Below are 24,226 nucleotides of genomic sequence, written 5' to 3' on the forward strand. Positions count from 1 at the left end.
AACTGAAACCATTTTGATGCCAGAACTAATATCTGAACCAAATTTAACCGATAGTAAAAGCCAAAAAGAAAAAGTAGCAGATTCTAGCCTCCAGATCAAAAGCTCTAATGGAAGTTTTGCCTTTTCTTAATAATTAATTAATTGATTATGCATACTGGGTGGTAGGTGATGGCCAAAGTATTGTGTACCACCCTCTATTTTATTTAATTTCTTATTTTGAATTGTTTAATTATTTATTTTATGATATATTTTTATTAAATATCTAATCAATTTAGAAGTTTTAGAAATTAATTGTATTATTTTTTTACTGTGTGTGAAGTGACCAAATAGATGGGTGTTGGTGTTCACTGATTGATAAGCTTACTAATAATCAAAATATAATTTACTTTGCAAATTATTTAGTGAACCAATATTGCAACGTGATTCTTTTAAGGTTTTCCTAAACTACTCTTCATAAATTGGGAAAATTTATTCATCAACTAATAAGAATAAATCGTATGTATACAAAATAAAAGTTTGTTACAAGTTAGTTGTGGGGTATTATATGCAAATTCACTTATGTGTCCTTTTGAGTGGGTGTGCATTAACATTACCCATATATATGTGTATGTGAAAAACTAATGTAAATTAATAAACTTAAATTACCGAAAAAGTTAATAAATTTATAATTTAATCAAAGTATAAATTTTAATATATAAATAATAATAGTAGTAATAAAAATATTATTGATATTAACTTAAATAGGGGCCTAGTATGCTAAAAGGCTTTTTTAATGGCCTTCAGCCTGCCCTATTTAACTAAATAGACGTATAAAAAAGTCTTGGCCTGCTATATTTAAAGAAATAGGTTGGTCTGGCCTGAGCTTATATAAGCTAGGCCTTAAGGTCTCATAGCCCGGTCCGACCTATTCCCACTGTAGAACAAATATTTAACACTAATACATAAAAAACACTGATACATATATTTGACATTTATAAATAAATAAATAAAAATACATGGGACACATATTTCTCACATATACTTAAAAAATATGAGACAAATATTGACATTGATAAATATAAAAATAAATTGTACATATATATATATAACTATTGTCAAACAGCCTAGTGTCTAGAGAATTCATCTTGAAGATGAGTAAGTGGAGTGTCCTAGGTTCGAACCCAAACTCCTGTACAGATAGTATGATGTTCTTTACCAATTGAGATAAACTCACGGGAAAGATTGTACTTAAACATATACTAGTATAACTTACCCGTGCAAATGCACGGGTTAATGTTCAATGAAAAATATAGATATTTTTTTGACACATGAAAAATATGGATTATTAAATTTTTAATATTTTGTGGTTTTTTTAATTATTTGTAAAATTAATTTTATATTTAATGTAATAATTTATTTAAATATGATAAATGATCCAAATTTTGGATATTTTAAGGAGAAATGGTAGAACGGAGAGTGATACTTCACTCCCCGTTCCCAACCCATATGTTCGTATATTTGTTCTTTTATTTTCTTAAAAAAAAGTCATTAAGCAAAAACTAATCTAACGGTTAATATATATTAGTTCTTAATCGTCATCTCTCTCCTTTAGACATTTGTTTTCTTCTGAAGTATTTTAGCCCATGTCCCCGTGTGAAAAAATTTCACATTTGTGTAATGAACAGTAGAATTATTTATCATTTGCTTGACACAAAAAAAAATTATATCATTTTTTTTATGCATATCTCATTTGTTAATGGTGCAAATTTTAAAAAATTTATCTATTTGTTTATCTTACAGTGATGTTTGGAAAATAAAAACAAAGTAATACATGATATTATTACTTTTAATTCTTTCTTTTTTTATATATAAAATCATTGTTACTTTCCTTACTTTTCAATTGATATTTATCGTATTTTTTATATAATAAAATCTACAAATGTATGTCTCACCCCGTGTAAGTTATTTTTTGCTTAATACCTCCATGTAGATTATTTTTTGATCAATACCCCCTATTGTAATATTATGTTTGGTATAAATCACTATGTAACTTTTTTTTTATTAATAAAATTAATAAAATAATAAAATAAAATAGAAAAATAATCTATGAAGTCAATTACTTCATTCCTTTTATATTTCAGACAATCACACCATTTTTTCTGTTCGATAAGTATGAAGTTTAAGAATAACTTTTTTTGTGAATAATTAAATTACTATTTTTATTTTTTTTATATTCCTTTTAAGATGAGTATTTTTGTTCAGAGATTCTTAAGCCTTCAATTTTGTTTTGAAACATATTAAGCCTTCAATTTCTCAGTTCCACATTTGGCCAATTCGTTCTATATAATTTTTTTTGATAAGCAATTCGTTCTATAGTATAGTCCTTCGAGGATTTTCTATTATTTTATCACATGAAAAATTAGACAAACAAAAAAATAATGAGTAAAAAAAAAAGTACAACATTTATTAATAATATTAAAAAAAAACATTTATAAGTATGATTTACACCAATAAAAAATAATATGAACAAAAAGTATTTTTTAATAAGTAAACATGACTAAAAAAAATGACAATAAAATATAAAAAAATATAAATAAATACTTAAAACTCTAACATAAGTTGATAATACCTAATCAGATCGTACTTAAACATATATTGGCACTCGATAGCAATACCTTATCATATAAATATTGAAAAAATGAGCTTTGACGCGCCCGCTCAACTGGCAAACAATCAATGTTTCCGTTTACATACACTTTCCTCTTTTTATCTCATTGGCTGCCTACATTTCCATAAACTCCCTCTCAATTCCTCTCGCTCTTCTCTTCTTCAAAATCACAATCTCCTTCATATTCACGTTTCAATAATAATCATTAATCACACTCACTTAATTTCATAATCACAATTTCCACTAATAGTCAACGTCACACACGTTATCTTTGTTCCTACTTACTTTCACACCACTTTAATCGCTTTTCCCGCAATTCAATTTCAGTTACTACATTGATTGATTGCGTTTCTAGCTGAATGCAACAATGTCATCACGCAATTCTGAATTCTTGAAGAACTTTTGGATCCCGAATCACGTTCTCGTGCCGGGTTCTAAGGTTGATCATGGTGAGATTGATGGTGATGGACCAAAGTGTCCGGTGCTTGTTTTTGTTAACTCTAAGAGTGGTGGTCAGTTAGGTGGAGAACTCTTGAAAACCTACCGTTCACTTCTCAAAGAAAAACAGGTTTTTTATTTCGATTTTTCTGAATTTTTCGAATTCGATTTGATGTTGTTATGTAGGACTGAATTGAGCTTGTGTGTGTTTGTTTAGGTTTTTGATTTGGGGGAAGAGACTCCTGATAAGGTTTTGAGTAGAATTTATGCTAATTTGGAAAACTTGAAGGTTCAGGGTGATCAACTTGCTATATGGACTATGGAGAGATTGAGATTAATTGTAAGCTGAAATTCCTGTTTTTATGTGTTTTTGAATTGAAGGTTGTAATTTGATTTCTGTGGTTGCTGCAATCGTGCTTGGCGTGACTGTGAACTGCAATTTCATGGCCTATGTAGCACAGACACACCTTAGATTAGGCGTGTTCCAGTGTCGGATACTGACACTTATGATTACACTAATTATGTAATTTTCTCAAACTATTGTCGGTGTCGGTGTCAATGTCCGTGTCTGATGTCCGTGCTTCATCATGGCCATGGGGCACACCACAGTGAGCTCTAACTAGATCACAATTGACTGTAACTGCAATTATGAACTTTTTGTTTTTGGTTTATTTTTGTTGGATTTAATGTATATATTGTAAACATGTTTTACTCATATGTTCAATTTTAAATGCAAATGGTTTTGTTTTTCATTTGAGATTTTGATGTGTATTTTGTCTTTAGGTTGCAGGGGGTGATGGAACAGCTGGCTGGTTGCTTGGAGTTGTTTGTGATCTCAAATTATCTCATTCGCCTCCCATAGCCACGGTTCCCTTGGGCACCGGGAATAATCTACCATTTGCATTTGGTTGGGTAGGAAATCTTATTTCTATATTGTGTGTTTCCCATGAAACGTTCAAGTACATTTAAAACATATGCTGCCTCTGCCATGAGTTCATGACTTGATTGTTTAAAAGCTAAGAAGATTTAATTTTCCTGTTCCTAGTTTGAATGGATGGTCTTTAGGAATGTGCATTTTATGCTGGTGTATTTGAACTTTTCACATGTCTGCATTAACTAGGTTGTGCCCCCCCCCCCCCCCCCCGTATCCTATATCTGTAAAGATCATGGTTCCTTGTTTGCCTTTCAATTTGATGTTGTGGTTGAGGAAGTACTCAACAGTTGTTGTGACTGAGATAATAAATATTATTATTATTCTTTTTTAGAAAATGTATAAAGAAATGATGGATCCCATAAATCATAAATGTTTTCTGTTATATTGCAGGGGAAGAAGAACCCGGGAACAGATGAACAATCTGTTTTGTCATTTCTTGATAAAGTAATGAAGGCTAAGGAAATGAAAATTGATAAGTAATGAATTTTCCCTCCTTTTCTTTCATCTTATAATTAGGTTTTATTTTGTTATTCTGCTAGTTAAATAGTTACATTTCCTTCCTAGTATTGGGAAAATTCTAAGGAATACTTGCCAGGTTACTAATAGTACTCTGAAATTCTGAATTGATTTTGTACAAAAGTTAATGACAGTATAGTTGGAATAACTGCAGTACCCTTCAATATTAAATCAATAAATTCATTTATCCTAATTGAAAACCTATCATTTCTTTTTCAATTTAGTAATTTATTTCCACTATCTGTGTACCAGCTCAATATGATATCTTCTGTGGTGTCGTAGAATTATTAATCTCAAAGCATCATGCAGACTGTTGTTTAATATTAGTATTATTTTTATTCAATCACTCTATTGTTATCATTTTTAATGTTCTCTTATGGGGCATTTTTTAGTGGTTCCAATAGTTTAAGCCTTAAGGAGTATTGTGTCTTCTTTGGTGTTTTGATTTTCTCCCTTACTGACTAACTACTCAAGTTCTTAATGCTCCTTAACCCAAGCAAATTTGTGATGATATTTTAAGGGCTACTTTTTGTTCAAGATCTTTAGTAAATATATCAGTTGCTTGACTGATACTTTCTGTTTTTTCCCTAAACCCTCAGCTGGCACCTTCTTATGCGGATGAAGACTCCGAAACACGGTGCCTGTGATCCTATTGCTCCTCTTGAGTTACCTCATTCTCTTCATGCCTTCCATCGAGTATCTGAGGCAGATGAACTTAATATAGTAAGACACTATACCATTCACTATTTAGCAATTTCATACTACATCCAGTTCATGGTGACTGGGTACTACATTTTGCAATTCTTTTTTAGGATTAGTAGATGAACTTAAACAGCTCGTTTGGTGTGAAATTTTTGTTATGATCTATTATGTGCTTGAGCCTTGTAGTCCTCAAGTACAAACAGCAAACTAATGAAATTTACACAGTAAACTATGTAGTGGTAGGAGTTCTTTGTAAATGTTTTATTACATATGTTTTGGCTTCTTTTCTAATCAATATACTTCCTTTTGTGGTTGTTTCTCATCTCTCTTCAGGAAGGTTGCCATACATTTCGTGGGGGATTTTGGAATTACTTCAGCATGGGTAAGAATTAGTAGATTCAGTTGGTTCTTCAATATAAATTTAATTTTGTCTGTTTAACATCCTTTGACCTTGGTTAGTATTAATATTTGTGAGTAATTTCAAATTATGAGATTGCAAAATTCAATTGAAATTATTTTTTGCAATAAAAGCTTTACTTTTTTACATAAAAGCTGTGTAAAGTATAGAATATATGAAATGATGGAAACATAATTTGTATATTGTTATGTTAGTTTGCTTATTCAGTAAAACTCATTGATTATTTTCATCAGTAGTACTAACTGTTTTTAACTTGACTATTTTTGCTTCTTCTGATTGTATTTTATGTCATAGAATTTATTAGAGGGGATTTTCGTTCCCAAATTCCATCAATTCATCTTGCTTAAGCAGTGGTTGTAAAATCTTTGACTCCTGATTGTAGGAATGGATGCTCAAGTGTCCTATGCATTTCATTCTGAACGTAAATTGCACCCTGAAAAATTCAAAAATCAGTTGGTTAATCAGGTATGTTGTTGCAACTTGTTTCTGCAAAATTATAACAAGTTTTTTTTTTTGAACAGCGAAAATTATAATCACGTAAATGTATTGCACTGAAGTTAATAACAACACGACTGTCGAATGAGAGAAAAAGAGAAAAGCATATGGTGACACTGTGTGTTTACTTACAACTACACAATGGGCTCTCTTTATATAGGTTTAAAAGCAATTAATAGAATAATTACAAAATATTATATTCCTGTGAACACGATATGATATGTTGTAGGATACAATATACCAATCTTATACAATAAATATGAGATGGATCATAATCTTATTTTCAACAAGACAACAACCATGTTGACTTTCTCACACTTCATTAGAATATGTAGTTTTTGACCACTGAAATGTACTTTCATTATCCACTTTTTCCATTTTTTGTGATTGATTCTGTTTATCATTGTTTCAGAGCACTTATGCTAAGCTCGGATGCACACAAGGATGGTTTTTAGCTTCACTATCTCATCCTCCGAAAAGGTCAGTTCATGTAGATCCCTCATTGATTGCACAAAGAATTTATGTTTTCCTTTTATGATTTTTAGGTTGTTATTACCCGGCTGAGTGAATTCATGAACCATCTAATATAGGTCCTTGTTGTAAATTAATGGAAATTAGTTCTGGGGATATATATGCTACACAAATAAAAGGGAAACCTGGTGCTATAGAGCTCCCACCATAGTGTGGCCTAGGGAAGGGTTGGTCCCATTGTGGATCTTCTACTATAGACAGGCTTATCTTGCATATCAAGAGGCTGATTCCACGGCTCAAACCCGTGACCTCTGGTCACACAGTAGCAACTCCAACCAACCCATTACATCTACTATATGATACACAAATGAATTTAGAATTTTTTTTTTTTTTTTTAATTAGTTGATATTAAAATCGGCAACTTGCAAATGGTCCTTTAACTAACTATGTGGTTATTTTGAATTCATTTTTTTTACTTTGGCTTATGAAACTTCAGAATTCTAAGTTCCCCATCCCACTATTGATTTGTTAAATTGTTAGTTCATAATAGGCACGAGGAATAAACTATCAAGTACCAACATTCCCGTTTAGAACTTTCAAAAACTAGACAAATAGCATTTTCTAATTCAATCTCAAAATTACGTAAGCTATGCTACCATGGTAGAAGAAACACTGAATTCTAAAATATACCATAGTCCTATCTTCGCTATTGGTCATGTGAACTTCTAAATATATATAACCCATTCAGGCAGTTATCTTTCATGTCGGAAGTTGGTGTGGGCTTAGGTAATAATGCCGGCCTATGATCAGAGCTAGGAAGCTGTAGCAACAATGCTACGTCAGTATGATTGCATTCTCTGGTTCTTCTAAACCCACAGAATCTAGTTGTAGCCTACAAAATCATAAAATATAAACTTAGTAATCATTGCTATTTTGCCGCTTATTTGGCTCGTCATCTATGACAAGTCTTATTTAACCAAGTCCATAATTTGTAAATGATGGCTATAATTTCCTTCTGTTCAAATGTCAAATTATATAGGTTAAATGGTTATAATTTGTAAATAACGATGCTTTCTTTTTTCTCTTTTTTTTTTCTCTCTTTTCGAGATTAAGATCAAAGTTTTAATCATTTTGAATGTTATATACTATGTTGTTCTTTCCATTCTTCATACTTGTCTAGATTGGTGAATTGCACACACATTTGCACAACTACATACGCAATATCATTGTATCTTTCTTCATATCTATCTTCAGCATTTTTTTTCTACATATATGTGTTGCCGGGAATAGTTAAGTGAATTTAATTTGATGTTCGGCTGCAGGAACATAGCACATATGGGAAAAGTCAAAGTCATGAAAACACCTGGTCATTGGGAAGATCTAGAAATACCTTCAAGGTAAAACATTTTGTGAATTTGTATGTTTTTGGTTATATTGAAGTTGTTACAAGTTCGGTAGTGTAGAGAAAAATATAGTCTAGTGGAGGGTTGAAACTTCCACATTAACATCATACTGAAGTCCTACAACTTGGCAATGTCTATTAAGCTACTAGCTCATTGGCATATATCTTTAGCAAAACAAATGTTCTGAAAATTTCAGGTTAACACACAAAACTACATTTCAGAAATATAAAAAATCCATAGCCACGCATCACTATGCTCTAGGTTTTCGAAGTTATATTAGGATATAGAATATTTTAGCCTTTCTCAATCTTTCTATTGAATATGTAAATTCTGTGTGTCTTACCAGATCACACACACTGTATTTATAATGGAGATAAAATAAATACATGGAAGCCTAGGAAGTTGTAGAGACTAGGACTATTAAGATGTTTTCTCTCCCGACCCCACGTCTTTCTTTTATACCCCCCAAAAATCACATTTTGCCCCTTGTGGTTTGAAAAAATTTGGCCAACTTATTTCGGTTTATACAAACCGAAATTTTTAAACATGGAAAAAATAATTCGGTTTATATAACCCGAAATAACATAAACGTTAAGAAAAGAAGAAAGATTTATGTGAAAATTCGTGTAGAGCTACCTGTGGTAAATTTAGCATATCTCTCTGAATATAAGTCGTATGCTAATTATTTTTAATCTAATGTTAAATTTCATTAAGTATAGTATGAGAAAATCTACCTACAAGTTTGAGAAAAGTTTCTGCTCTGTTTCTGTACCAGTACCCATTATTTGGTCAAACTGAACCAATTGGATAGTTAACCCTCGAAACAAAAATTATATTTGTAATCTTGACACCCTAAGCTTTCCAACGAGTGGTCGTTTACTCAAATCGGACATCGTTTAGTATTTCAAATAAATTGTGGAAGTTGAGGGTCTGATGCTGAATTTATGCAGGAAATCTGGAAAAAAATTTGGAACACAAAATTTCGGTTTTTATTAACCGAATTTTTTGAGCATGACAAAAAAATTCGGTTCGTACAAACCGAAGTACCCCCAAGGGCAAAAACAGAAATTCAGGGTGTAGAAAAGAAAGGCAGGGGTCGGGAGAGAAAACATCTAACTAATCTAGGAAGATGTAAAGTACATAGAATATCTACATATTTTCTTGATTCTAACACGCACCAAGCTTGTTACAAATTGATTCAACCAGAGGTCCTCTAAGGGACTTAGTAAATATGTCAGCTAATTGATCATTTGAACCAAAAAAATATGGTATCAGTAGTGGTTCTTTCTAGGACCTAGGGTGTTACTGTAAACACACTATATCCTTCTAACTGTGCTATAATAACCAGTTGGCCTTGTTTCAGTGCGACCCACCACCGTGCACCACCACATACCTCCGCGAAATCCTCCAGCGAGCACCACGGTTGTCTTTCCACCACCATATTCCTCCACACACGCCGCTTCTTCCTCTGCGCGTGAGTCCCACGCGCCGTCACCAAATCAGCGCGTTCGCGTGCGTGTCTCATTTTCCGGCATCGGCCACCGCAGGTCCCTCTTTGCTATATTCCGAGGTGTTTTTCATCTTTTTGGGATTATTTTCAGCAAACTTTCTTCTCTCATATCACATATATCATCATGTCTGCATCTGGACCTGCTTCTGCTTCGTCTTCCAGTCTCAGTTTCACTACCCCTCCTCTGATTCCTTGTGAAAAATTGGTAGGTGCTTCCAATTATGCAGTTCGGCTGCTGCCGTTGAACTTTGGTTTGAAGGACAAGGTCGTGAGGACCATTTGCTCAAACAGTACAAGAATATCCCTACCAAGGATCAAGCAAGTTGCAAACAGGTTGATGCCTCCATCTGTAGTGTTCTTTGGTACTCAATTGATGCAAAACTTCAAGCCCAATTCCATTTGTTTAAGACATGCTACGATGTTTGGGCAAAGGCAAAGAAGACATATTCCAACGATGTCAATCGTTTATATAAAGTGGTCTCTAATCTTATTTCCATGAAGAAAGAAGACATGGATATGCAAAGCTACGTGGGAAACTTGATAGTCTGATTGCTGATTTTGATGCACTTATGCCTTTTACTGATAGTGTCGACAAACATGCTGAACAACGTGGAAAATTCTTTATGGTGTTAGCACTTGCCGGTCTTCCACCGGAACTTGACTCAGTTCGCAATCAAATTTGGTCTAGTGCTACTGTTCCGTCATATGACACTGTTTTCTCTCAGCTCCTACTCCAGCTGCTGCTTCTCTCAATGTGCCGGTTGACTCTACTGCACTTGTCTCAAATTCTTATCAACGGGGTGGCAGAGGCGGAGGACGTGGAAATAATCGGCATCAATCCTGTTGTACCTTTTGCAACCGTTTTGGCCACATTGAAGCAGATTGCCAAACAAAAGCTAATCAATTGCAGCCCAAAGTTGTGAATGTTGCTCAAATTGAAGCCTCTAACACCAGTGGTCAAGTCTCGCTTTCTACCACAGAGTATAATGAGTATCTCAAGCTGAAGGCACAAATGCAAACTACCATACCGGTTGCCTCTGTTCCTCAGAATGGTAATCCTATTGCTTTTGTTTCACAATCTTCTTCACTTGGACCTTGGATCCTTGACTCAGGCGGCTCTGATCATATGTCCGGTAACAAATTGCTTTTCTCACATTTGACTCATATAGACACACTTCCTAGTATTACTTAGGCTAATGGATCACAAACCAAATGTAAAGGCGCCAAACTAATCCCATACCCACACTTTCTTTGGACTCTGTGCTCTATGTTCCCGATTGTCCATTTAACTTAATATCCCATCAGTAAACTCAGTCGCACCCTACCTTGCTCTGATACCATATTGAATATGTAATTTCTGTGTGTCTAACCAGATCACACACATTGTGTATTTATAATGTAGATACAATAAATACATGTAGGAAGTTGTAGAGACTAGGACTATTGATAACTAATCTAGGAAGATGTAAAGTACATAGAATATCTACATATTTTCTTGATTCTAACACTTTCTATAAAGATGTTTATTCTTTTCAATTCAATTCTCGGTTCCTAACAAGTTCACTGTCATGTGAATCATACCCATTCATGTTTTTCAGAACTTAATCTTTCTGCTCCTGTTAACTGCTTGCATAACATCTGATTCTGATGTGTTTTTGACCTGCTTTCCATTTGATTTGCAGCATCCGATCAATTGTATGCCTTAACTTGCCTAGCTTTTCTGGTGGATTTAATCCATGGGGTACACCAAACAGCAGGAAGCAGCGTGATGTAAATTTCATAATTCTGAAATAATTTATTTATACAAGTCTTTTGCCCTGTAAGTTTTAAAGTCTAAACGTTAGTAACTGAAGTAGTAATAAATGTGCTATCTTGATCAAATGCAGAGAGCTTTTACACCTCCATTTGTAGATGATGGTCTTATTGAAGTTGTTGGATTTAGAGATGCGTGGCATGGACTTGTTTTACTTGCTCCAAATGGACATGGAACTCGCCTTGCTCAGGTAATGTGGACACGATGAAATGTTGTATACATATTTATTTTTTATATAAAGTTCTCAGGCCACAACATTTTTATCTTAATCATATTTTCCTTTTGGAATTACTTTCCAAAAGTTTACTTTGCCATCCATGATCCATCCGTACCAATTATTATTATTTTATTGATTTGAAAGTTTAAAATGGCTTGAAATGATCTTGTCATTAGGCAAAAAGAATCCGCTTTGAGTTTCACAAAGGTGCAGCAGATCATACATACATGAGGATTGATGGGGAACCATGGAAGCAACCTCTCCCAGTTGATGATGATACTGTTTTGGTAGAGATTTCTCACCATGGCCAGGTTAACATGCTTGCTACTCATGAGTCCAAGTCTAAAAGTGTGTATGATCCATCATCACCTCATCATAATGATGCTGAAGAAGATGATAATGAAGAAGACAGTTTAGCAGATGAATTTCGAAAATTTGGTGCAGCAGATACTTTCAAAATCCCTGATGAGGTAGATATTGCTCATCTTAGTTAGGCTTCTCCCTATTACACCATTCTTTAATATTATGTGGTTGACATTGCCTACTTAATTGTTTAGACATTATATGTATTTATGGTAGGCTCCATCAATTGTATCACCTGTTTGATCAATTCTAGCAGCGCATGTCTGTAAACATGGTCATTGTAATTTAGAATTGAGATGCTGTAATTGATCCGTTCTGAACCTTCTTGCAGTTTAAATAAATATTCAAAGTAACTTCTGTCCTTTGAATTATGTGCTCCTCATGTGTTAGGTTCTAGTTTCAGCATTTCTAGATTCTTTTAGACGACAAAAATGAGAGTGCTTTTTAATAAATTTTATTTGTGTAAAAACCTTAATCGAAAATCAATCTGGAATGAAGAGAGTATATGAAAATCTTCAAAAAAACATTTCAAATTCATTGTTTTTTCTGTCCATTGAATTCACAAACCTTAAATAGTTTTCTTAGAGCCTATTGGAAATTACTCTCACTTGGGGAGAGGTGACCATGGAATCTTATCTTCTTAATATGTACATTGTGGTGTGGCTGAGGGAACACCCCATGCATAAGGCCCTGTAACAAAAGAACAGACGACTGTATAACTTAAAAATAAAAAGAGAAAAATGCAAATGCTGGTGTAAACCAGTAACTGAGAATAGTAAGTTCACCGAAATATAAAATTATTTACTCAGAATGTATGCCTTTAGGCTTGCTTTTTATTAGAACTGCAAAATACATTTGTGACTGCAAAGTAAAAAATAAAAAATACATGCAAATCGTGTTAGAAGGGTGAACTAATTGTGGTTTTTAGCAGAACAAATACCACAATTTAAACCAAGTACTGTATGAGAAATCATGCTGATTCTTGCTTATCTAACTCAGTAGATTAAGAAAAGGCATGTCAAGGAAATCTTCACTTGAAGATTGTTTCCGAAGACCATAGCTACATAACAGACAATTGTTGTCCCAAACATTTTGAAACGGCCTCATTAGCCTTCTGTGGTTGCGCCCTTTCTTCTTTTTTCTTCTTCTCCCTGGAGTAAAAAAACATTTCAATGAATCAAAATCTTGCTGAGAACAACCATCAAGCTGTAACTGTAAATCTGTCACATCTATTAGACATTGACTTGTAATGGCATATTCAGATTTATAGATGGAATATCAGATTGTGTCAGATCTCGGCAGTAAAATAGCCCCATTTTCAGACTGACATTCAACACTAGAATTATAAATTTATTAGCTTGAGGCAAGTTCCCAGTTGGTTATACATAGGATAGAATGTTGGATCTGTCTCAAAAATAAGGATGTTTGTGTTTTTACTCATTGCAAACGTGACTTTTTATCATGTCTAGTCAAATTCGAGGTTTAAAAGCAATATCAACTTTACTTGATACTAACAAGATATGTACTTGATAGGAGAGAAAATCAATTATGATGATCTCTACCATAAAACGCAACACACCCTTGGCAGACTTATAAATAACCACAGTTATATCAAATTCAAAATGGAAAGCCGTGACAACAAAGAGAATGAGAACAACTGAAGGGCAATGAAGTGTTTAGTGTCTACCTGTCAATATATTCCTTTAGCAGCTCTTTGGCTTGAACCAGCTTGGAAAGAAGCATACGATACACATCCAAGTCCCGATCAACGCTTTTTTTGTCGATGTTCAAAGCCGCAGTAAGCTATTATTTTGACACCAAATATTAACTATCATAAGTCTTCCAAACATTCATTAATCATGGGAGGAAAACATATCAGGTTAAGTCCATTTTTAATCACTTCAAACTATGTTTGAATTGCTAGACTTGTCGCTTGCAAGCTTGTTAACAGGAGAACTAGACCATACATAGGTTCAACTTAAAATAATTCTAAAGCAAGAAACTATGATAAACCATTTAAATTAATTACAAAGTATAAGTCATGCATGATGGGTTGAATGAATTGGGCTACCTTGTCTAAAATTGTTGGTTCTGTCGCATTTGCCAACTCAAGAAGGCGAAAAAGTCCTACTGCAAAGAAACGACTATAACTGAATTCACCCTTTCCTCCTGCTCTTTGTGCAATATCCTTTAATATCCCTTCAATTTCTCCTTCTTTGGATGAAAACTCAACCAGGGAAGTAGAGTTTTGAGTCCTAGCCCACTCTTCCAACTTCTGTGCATCTATTCTGTAGAGTGTAAAATAAAACGTCTGCAAATTAAAGTTAATATTTTTTTTCCTGTTGGTGCTGGGTATGCATAACAGTTTGCTGATAAGTGGGCAGGTCGCAGCCGAAACGTATGTGGGTCTGCAACTAGGGGACATATGGGGTGAAGCCCCCATGGTACGGTTCAAGAGTAATGTTGTAAATTGGACCATAGTATTTAAACACGCGTTTTACTTTGTAAACCTTAAACTTCCAGTGATAATAGAAAGGTTGTTTAAGGTACTGCAGCTGCTGTGCAATTGGAGACATAGGCACAATTGGCCAAACTCCGTGTTCAAATATTATGGTCTATGTTTGCGCTGCTTTTGTATCTTTTACTTTTGAACCAGGTGGCAATTATAACAATTGGGAATAATCATCAAAGATATCAATAATAGTAATACTATCATTGAAACCTAGATTCTGGTGAACATAGTCTGCAGTGGCTTGCTTACAGTCCTTATTCTTATTATTATTTTCAATCATTAAATCAATGGTTTGGCTCAAGGATAGCGGAGGGAAATAAAGAACAATAAAGAAAAGCTAAATTAGTCAATCATATAACCTGTATTGTTCCGGATCTTCCTTCAATGCATTAATATAAGCTTTGAAGATGACATCTCGTTCCTCTTCACTAGAATACCCTTCCATGAGTTTATCATAAACAGTGACAAAACCAAGAGCAAATACAGGATCATAACGGTATGATGTCTTGTATCTCATTAAATGATGCTGGACAATGAGCTCCTGCAGCACATTGTTATAGATACTTGGGATTGGTCGTTTATATGCCTTTAGGAAATTCAACTTTGTCTCGGAAACACTTGGAACATCTGCAGTAGATGATAACCCATGACCAACTATTGATAATAAGGTGCATTTTCTTCTTTTATTCATTAATAATAATCTTCCCATTTTTGCAATAGGTGCTAGAAAAATAAACAAACCCAATGTAAAACTTTCCATGCCATGTCATGCACTCTTTTACCTAAGTTAGGCAAATTTTACTTAGATTGGAGGTTCATGGTAGACTGGTACTTGAAAATTGTTGAAAATTTCGATGACAATAGACATCATCAACTCTCGAATATAGAAGCTCTCAATCCTCTCATCATCACGATTGAGACAATGACTTGATCGGTATTGGTTCAACAAAAATAGAGGAAAATGAATATGCACCTCAAAACTCAACTTGTTCATTTTTCCTTATTTTTTGTCAAACCAACATTGATATGGTCACTGTCTCAGTTGTAAAGACATGGAGGACTGAAAGCTCTACTTCAGAGGGGCATTGTCCGTTGGCGTTAAGAGTTTTTGACTGAGTTTTGAATATTGGTCTATCATGAACCAGCTATCAACGTGGTTCGCCATAGAACTCACCATTTAGATATCTGCTGAAAATTTATGCTACCGACTTTTCTAGTTCCTTCCAATAGGGATGAAAAATAAGGTACAAATTCATCTTGCTTGGAAACCCTCTATGATACCGCCATTGGAAATGCTCTCTAATTAAACCAAAACTCGCCAAAAAGGATCCCGAAAGAGTATATATGATCTAATCAGCTTAATTCCTAATCATTAATGCAAAAAAACCAACTAAAAGAAACTAACCCACAATAGCTCAAAATAGGGTCTTGTCAACAAAAAAGTCTAAACATACTTGAAATTTATTACATAAATATTCTCTTCTAGTCTTTGGAGCCTAATGTCTAAGTAAGAGGACATTTTATTTGTATGCATAGCTCAAAACAGGATCTAAATTTTAAGGCATGAGAAAGTTCAACAACATGGAGAGAATAAAACATACTCCCTCCATTTCAAATTACTTGTCGTTTTAGAAAAATACACCTTCTTAATTTATTGTTAGTAATTTGAAACGGAGGGAGTAATTCGGAACAAAATTAACAAAGTCACAAACCTGTGACAGAAGACATGCATTGAATAACCATTTTAGATGAAGAATTGGCAGCTCTAACACCAACATGATGATAGTATGAGGAATCTATCCTAATTCCAAAGAAATCAGAACTGGAAGCAAGGAAACGAGTAGAAGAAGAAGGTAGAGTTGATTTTCTCTGTGAGCATTGAGTTGTTGCTGAGAATGACAGAGAAGTTAGAGCAGCCATAACTAACTAGAAAATGGAATACAAAGAAAGAGTAGAGTAGAGGCAATGAGTCTTAGGAAAAATCCTTCATGGAATGGAAGGACAAAATTCAGAGGAAAGGTGCATTGGTTTGAAACGAAACAAGTGTATAAGGAAAAGAAGAAGACAAAAAAGCTTATCCACACTGTGAAGTCCAAAAAAATGAAACCGAAACCTTTTTGTTGTCGACATTGTAAGGAGTCGCTCACATAATGACACGTTGAAATTTGTTAGTCACACTGATTTTTTAGCTTAAAACATCATGAAAGTATTTACTAAGACGGAGTATTGCTTTTCAAAATAATCTTTACCTGAAATTTACAATTGAGCTGAGGATCGAACCAGATTTATTATCGTGGTTAGTCTCCTTGATTTTATTTAACATCTTGTTAGTGCATGGAAACTATGTTTGACTTTATCAATCCCAAATTTAAAATATTCTCCTTTTCTTATTGGTAATTTTTATGTCACTTTTTGGGTGTGTGCCAAACTCCATAATAAAAGCCTGAAAATCATCCAATCTAACTAGATTTCCATTTTTAGTGAAAATGGAAAGAAAAATGCTAAACAGTGCCCGAGGCACTGTTTAAGGAACCAAATATAGTAATATTATATTGAAATTTGTGCAGTCAACGCCTCGAAAGTCTAAAAAATGTTATTTTCAATTTTAAAATTTCCTTTTTTGATTTCCTTAACCTGTGCCCCGAGGGCACCGGTTAGCATGACCCAAATGGAAAATACCAGTTGTTTCCTATTGTGTTATTGATTAGAAGTTCATTCTTCAAACCTTTGAAGTACAAGGTTCGACTTCGAAACCAACACACACACAAAAAAAGATGAAAATGAAAAATAGGTAGCAGAGTTTTAATTAGATTTTGTTTTTCAGACATTAAGTATAAATAAAATAAAAAATTATACATATATGATGCTACTTCTGAAGTTAATTATAAGTAAAAATATCTTCTAAATCAATGATATTTAAATGTATTCACCTTAATTTTTGGTGATTACTTCTCAACCCTCACATAAATTGAGGACATATGTCGTATGCTGATGTGGCACCAATGAAATTCATCCGCATGTCAAACATAAATAATATTTTACCACAAAGTAATTTTGACTACATTTATTTTCAATTAATTATATTTTAGGTTACTAATTTTCTTTAATTATATTCTAGGCTATTTGTGTAAACGCGTCACTTTACCATCAAATTTCATCACAACAAGCTTCAGCCACCAAATTTTACGATTAGCCACCGAATTTTTACCGCTTCTTTCTCCATTCTTATCATCGGCCACCAAATTTTACGGTGGTGGAGGCTGCGTAAAAAAGATTCACATCTTAAAAAGAAAATGTTAAAAATATTTGTGGATCGAACCCAGGAACTATAGCATACTACCCAAACCCCTCACCATAAAACTAAATCTTGTGGCTTTAGACTTCCACATTTTAAATATGGAAAAGTAAAAAATTTACAATTTAAACTTCAACTCTTGTAATAAAATTTCTAGTACGATGACTACTTCTCTACCCTTTTATAAATTGAGGGTAGTTGCCCTATGTTGACATGATACCAATCAAATTCATCCACATGTATCTAAGTCAAACATAAGTAATTTTTTACCACAAAGTAATTTTGACTACTTTTATTTTCATTTAATTATATTTTAGGTTACTAATTTTCATTAATTATATTTTAGGTTCCTAATCTGCCGCTTCACTTTACGATCAAATTTCATTGCACGCTTCAGCCACCAAATTTTACGAGTATGCTTCAGCCACCAAATTTTGACTACTTTCTCCATTCTTACAAGTACAATCATCAGCAACCAAATTGTTTGTCGCCGTCGCCGCTTCACTTGTGATTATTCCTTCAACAAGATCACCGTTTCTCTTAAATACGCTCAAAAACATCAGGAAAAAATACGCTAAAAAATATAACATCTGTGAAATTGAAAATCACTGGTTTTAGAATCTTGAAAAAATCTGGTAGATCCGTGGCGGAGGCTGCGGTAAAGATTGACATCGGATAACACAAAAGCGAAGGAGCTGGAGAATCTCCTAACATGAAGGTTGTGGAGGCTGCGGCGGAGATTGAAAGCTTTAAGAAGAAGAAGAAGAAGAAAGTTGTTTTGAGACGAAACTCATAAAAAATTTGAAGAAGAAGCAAACAAAAATTAGGAGCGATTATGACCTAAATGTAAATTCATAGAATATAATATCTAAAATATAATTAATTTAAAAATTAAATTAGTCAAAATTACTTTATGGTTAAAAAATAACTACTTGTTTGACAAAATAGTTGACTATAATTGACTGAATTTAATTGGTGTCATATGGACAATTATTCTCAATTTATGTTAGGGTTAAAGATTTGTATAAAAATAGAAAAGAAAAAAGAAATACCAGTAACACTGTACGGTGAATAAAGAAAGAGGGAAAATGAATTGGTCAAAGTATTGTAGGTGGCATGGTTTGGAATGGATAAGAGCAAAGTTTGATTGGAGTGATCTTCTTCTTCTTCTTCAGATAGGAAAGGGGCATACAATATAGACACTCACCACCACCTTGTTGGACCGCGTGATACAGGAGCTGCATCAAATTCTGAAACAACAATAATGAATGACAAGGAGTTATTTTTTTAACTTTAAAGAATTTTTTATATACTATACTAATAAAAAGACAATAGTATAGGATTGGATAGCTAAATTAATTTGAACTAAGAATTAAAAAATTAAAAAGTAAACATATCGTGATTCAAGTTCTGTAAAAATAAAAAATACTAAATTTTTTAGATTCAAGCTATACTAGCAAAGGCCAAGCTAAACGTTTTTGGTTATCTTGAGTTTTTTTTTTCAAGTGGTTTAGTAGTTATAAATTTTTTCTTTAAGGTGAGTAAGTGTAGTTGTGATTTGAAACTCAACGTTATATATATAATGTACTTTCTTTTCCCAAAATATAAAGGAAAATTGGTCAAAGAAAGTTGATGTATTTGATTAATAATTTGGACTAAATTTTGTTTGACCAAATTTTCCTTATATTTTAGGACGGATGGAGTAATGTCTATACCAATTGCACTAAGTTCACAGAGACTGAGATGTTGAGTTTTATGTATATTTATATTAGAAATAAATTAATTGAAAATAATATAAAAAATAAAGTTTTTTTTATACATAGACAAAATAGCAAGACATATGGAAAACTTAGTGGAGGAACCGATGTTCGAACCTCGGTCATAACATCCACCTAAATTACGTAAAAGTTATTAAAATAAAAATTATGAATACTCTAGTTTATGTAAAATTTAAAAAAAAAAAAATATAGTTCAATAAAACTTTTTTTTAACAAATAAATATTGATAGAATAGTATCCAACATTTTCCCTCCCACTATAGATCATTAAGTCTGTGGCTAGATCTATCTATGCTACTAACAATTTTTATTTTTTTTAGATGATATATGCTACTAACAAATTACTACCCCGCTCTATTTATATTTGCAACAAGTATAATTAGACTCAAATTTTATTTTGACTCAGTTTAGATAGACTCATATATAATGAATGCAAAAAAAAAGTGAAGAAAAATAAGTGAAGAATTTCAAATTCAAATTCAAATTCATACTTCTATAAATCAACGTCTTTACAGTTAATAACTAAATTGTACTTACGAGACAAATATCTCTCTATTTATTGGAGTAGATCATTAAAAATAAAAAGTTTAATCATGATAATTATTTAAAAAATTTAATCAGTCTTATAATAATATGCCAACTTGATCACTTGCAGTTTATTAAAATTATAACATTTTTTATAATTTATGTCTAAACAAAAAAAAAATAGCTGTATCATTTCTATTTGTGTATATAATACAAGACAATACCTCACTTTAAATGACTAAGTAGTTGATGTCTCATCTCTCTCTCTCTCTCTTTTATGTTCTTTTAGAGCAAGTGTTGTTTTCTTTAATTAATCTTCTTGGTCCCAAATCTAATCTCCATCTAGCTAGCACTCTTTCCAAAAAAATTAGGAGTGAGCTAACATAAGTGTGAAAATTAGAAAAGATTTACTAATAAGGAATTGATCATAATATATATGAGTTGAAAAAATCTACAAGTGGTTTCAAACATGGAAGAAGGAATCAAAAATGGATCACAAAGAAAAAACTTCATTAGTTCTTACAAAGGCTCCTCAAGAATAATATGTCCTTCCAAATCAAACAACCGTGATGCTAACAACAACAATGTTGATAGGTTTAAAAAAGCTGAGGAATCTCTTAGAACTGTTATGTACTTGAGTTGCTGGGGTCCAAATTAAAGGTGAAGGTTAAATTATATTATAGCTAATGTTTTATATATTGTACTTTTATATTTTGCCTAGTATCGATTGGAAATAAAGGAAAGCAACATATATTTTGCCTAGTAGCATAGTAGTGATTTTTGAAAATATATGTATGTAGTAGTAGTTAAATGTTCATAGAGCTTTGTAAATGTAAAAAAATAATAAGACAATAAAAACTAATTCCTATTTTCCTTTTATGTGAGTGTTGTGCAGGGATTTTGATCCTCTCCAATTTTTTGTCATGTTTTTTCTCTTTTTTCTTAATCAGTGCTTATAATATTTGATAGTTGTTTGTAAAAATTTAGAGACAGACTTGGATTGAGTGGTATATGTTAGCGTGTGTTTGGTTCTGCGGCGGAGAGAATTGATTTTGGCAGAATTGATTCTGTAAAATTGATTCTGGCCAAAATTGACTTTAAGCTGAAGTGGTTTATGTTTGGATATATTCATGAAAAAGTGAGTTGAACAAAAAATTTGAGTGTAAAAATCAATTCTAGAATCAGAAGCTACGATTTCTAGCTTCAAGTAGAATCAATTCTGGAGGCAGAATCAATTCTACTTTTGAAAAACCAAACAAGTCAGAATCAATTCTACACGTCCAGAATCAATTCTGGATGATCCAGAATTGAAACCAAACATACACTTAATATGTTATGGTTGTCTATATGTATTATGGTTGGGAAACAGATTTTTTTGCTTACATTGCGTCAACGCGGTTATAAACATCGGCCGTCAGATTATAATTAATGATCTGAATTATTTTAGTGCATATGTAATATGCTATTTAAACGGTTTGATGTAAAATTAATGACTGAGATTGGTTACAGCGTATAATCACATGCTTTTTCTACTTGAGCAAATCTAGATCCATGTGTGTATATAAAATAATGGAGATGGTGAGATTGAAGTACAAAAGACTAGTTGCTTGATATTTATGTTGAGCTTGTCCATCTTTATCCAAAATAGTACATAATGACTCATGTGTTGATTAATTAGTAAGTAAAATCCAAACATAATAATTGGAAAAGAGTCATTACTTAACCAGTACATTATGATTCTTTTATTCACTTTTCAAAAGATTGATATTGGAAGAGTAGACTTAGACTCCAAACCATATATTTGGGGGAATCCTCACCATTCTACTTTTCATTTATTTTCTCTCTACCGTTAATCCTGACCATTTAAACAAACTATTTTCATTTTTATTTATTTTAACTATGATATTGTTCAGATTTCACTCGATGAATTCTCATATGAGAGAATCCACTCCCTATATTGGGGATCAAGAAGACACTCTAAAAACACACATTCACACAAATGAATTGAATATAACATCTTAATTTAAAAGCTTAAGACACCATATATATAAATAAATAATGACATATATATATATGTTGTTCAATATTCTCATTTTCATTCATTTTGAGCTTCTAATTAACATAGTGGATTTGACAAAACAACACTTCACAACATCTAATCAAACATGTGAAAATAAATCTAACTCTGATAAATATTTGGAGTTTTCTAACCATTTAGTCGTGAGTTTAATTCTTGACATATATATATATATATATATATATATATATATATATATATATATATATATATATATATATATATATATATATATATACAAAAATTCGTGTATCACAAAGGATTTCTATGGTCATTACATGTAATTTTAAGTTGAGATGTTCTTTATTTCTCAGTATAAAAAATGAGAGTAGTGTCTCATAAGTATAGCTCAAATGATAGCTACTGAAGACATTATTGGAGTGGTCGGGGTTCGAATCCCGAATTACACATTTTTCCATATTTAAATGTGTGAGAGTCTAGTCACTAAGCTATTTGAAAAGAAAAAAAATAGCAATGGATCTCCCATGAAGTGAGTTCTACTATTATTACAACTTTTTAAACAAAATTTTAAAAAATTGTGTTTGTCTCTCTCCAAATAAAACTCCCCATTTTGACCAATGGAGAGGATTCCAACCCATTATTATGGACCAATGATAAATGGGCTTGGGCTAGGAAAAAAACACGGATAATTTTTATCTTATTTCTACCTACACCTTTCAATTTAAAAACCACACTTGCCTTTACTTTTTTGTCAACACACCCTCCATTCTCAAAAATGCATAAAATACAGCTATTAATAAAATGCCCAAACACTCAATTTTTTAATTTTCCGAAAATTAATTTATGAAACATTTTTTATTTCACAATTTAATATTCAAAGTTCGTTTTTTATTAATTTTAACTTCCAAAAATAATTTGTGTTTTGAAATTTTGTTTCCATTCATTTATACTCGAAATACAAAAAAATAAGTGTTCTAAAAAATGAAAAGAAGAAGTATGGTAGAATTTGATGGTTTTCAGAAGACTGAAGTATATTTTGAAAATGTGGGTATGGTATGGTATGGAGAATATAGAGATGTATGTACAATTGTCATATTATAACTTTCATTGTCGTATTATGAGTTTATTGATTTTTTAAGTTTTTTTTTTTATTTGTTTTCTACGTAAGATAATTTATGGACTATGCCAAGTGCAAAGTATTTGATCCTGTCATTATTTAAAAGGTCTCTTTCAAGCACCTTAATTTCTTTAAGTGTGTGAGCATCTCTTCAACGTTTTTCTTTTGATTATGACATTTTCTGATTTTCAGTATGGTCGGCCTAAGGGTAGACCTAATTTTTTTGGATTAAAAGCTTAAAAGTTAAATTTAGTTATAAATACGTATTATAATAAAATATAAATATAAACCAATATATATATATATATATATATATATATATATATATATATATATATATATATATATATATATATATATATATATATATATATATATATATATATATATAAAATCTTTACACCGATAGTACACAACAATTAATCTCTTTTCTAAAATATAGATTCAAATCTCATATTAAAAAATAATAATTTAACAAATTTAGTATTCTTCTTTTAAAGACTTCATTATAATTCTTTATACGGTTTTGTTTTAACAAATTTGTTTTCAGTTTTGCATATTAGAAGTAGAGTTTTTTTTTTTTTTTTTTCCTCAAATAGCCTGGTAGATTAAAAATAGAGTTTTGTCCATAAAGTAATAACTATCCGATAGGAAATATTATAAAATGTTACTATAAAGTGAAATGGGGTGCTCTAAAAGAGTTCTAATCAGAAAGTCTAGTATTTAAGCTTTTAGAAACTAATATAATCATTAATTGCCATCATATGTTTGTTTGTTTTTGTCTTTGAAAAAAAAAATATTTAGTGCAATGAATGATTAACTGGAGAGACATCAATTTCAATGTCCATTTTTTTTATAAGCAATCTTAATGTCCATTAATAAAAGTCCAATTGAAGCTAAAATTTTATTTTATATGAACCGACCTAGCACATAAAGTGACATAGAAGCATTCAAACTTCATCATATATAATAAGTACATACGTGGATTTGGATCATCTCATACTATTTCTCTCATGCGTCCATTCAGCACAAATC

The 24,226-nt window shown here is 32.1% G+C and overlaps 2 protein-coding genes across 2 annotated transcripts; one reads left to right on the forward strand and one right to left on the reverse strand.

Annotated features, from left to right (window-relative positions):
* The first annotated feature begins 2,712 nt into the window (after window positions 1-2,712).
* On the forward strand, window positions 2,713-12,295 carry LOC123894647 (diacylglycerol kinase 5-like). Its single transcript, XM_045944704.1, has 12 exons — window positions 2,713-3,215; window positions 3,303-3,425; window positions 3,869-3,997; window positions 4,410-4,495; window positions 5,135-5,258; window positions 5,571-5,619; window positions 6,038-6,120; window positions 6,563-6,630; window positions 7,944-8,018; window positions 11,217-11,304; window positions 11,421-11,537; window positions 11,741-12,295. Exons 1-12 carry the CDS (start codon window positions 3,015-3,017, stop codon window positions 12,056-12,058), a joined length of 1,461 nt encoding a protein of 486 aa, XP_045800660.1. The 5' UTR covers window positions 2,713-3,014; the 3' UTR covers window positions 12,059-12,295.
* A 412-nt stretch (window positions 12,296-12,707) lies between these two features.
* LOC123894648 (protein THYLAKOID FORMATION1, chloroplastic-like) lies at window positions 12,708-16,528 on the reverse strand. The gene is made up of 5 exons (XM_045944705.1): window positions 16,152-16,528; window positions 14,799-15,066; window positions 13,999-14,215; window positions 13,615-13,730; window positions 12,708-13,078 (listed from the first exon to the last, which is right to left on the reverse strand). The coding sequence occupies exons 1-5, from the start codon at window positions 16,357-16,359 to the stop codon at window positions 12,988-12,990; spliced, it is 900 nt and encodes a 299-aa protein (XP_045800661.1). The 5' UTR covers window positions 16,360-16,528; the 3' UTR covers window positions 12,708-12,987.
* Between the last annotated feature and the right edge of the window lie 7,698 nt (window positions 16,529-24,226).

The sequence above is a fragment of the Trifolium pratense genome, linkage group LG7 (assembly GCF_020283565.1).
Source record: "Trifolium pratense cultivar HEN17-A07 linkage group LG7, ARS_RC_1.1, whole genome shotgun sequence".
NCBI lineage: Eukaryota > Viridiplantae > Streptophyta > Magnoliopsida > Fabales > Fabaceae > Trifolium > Trifolium pratense.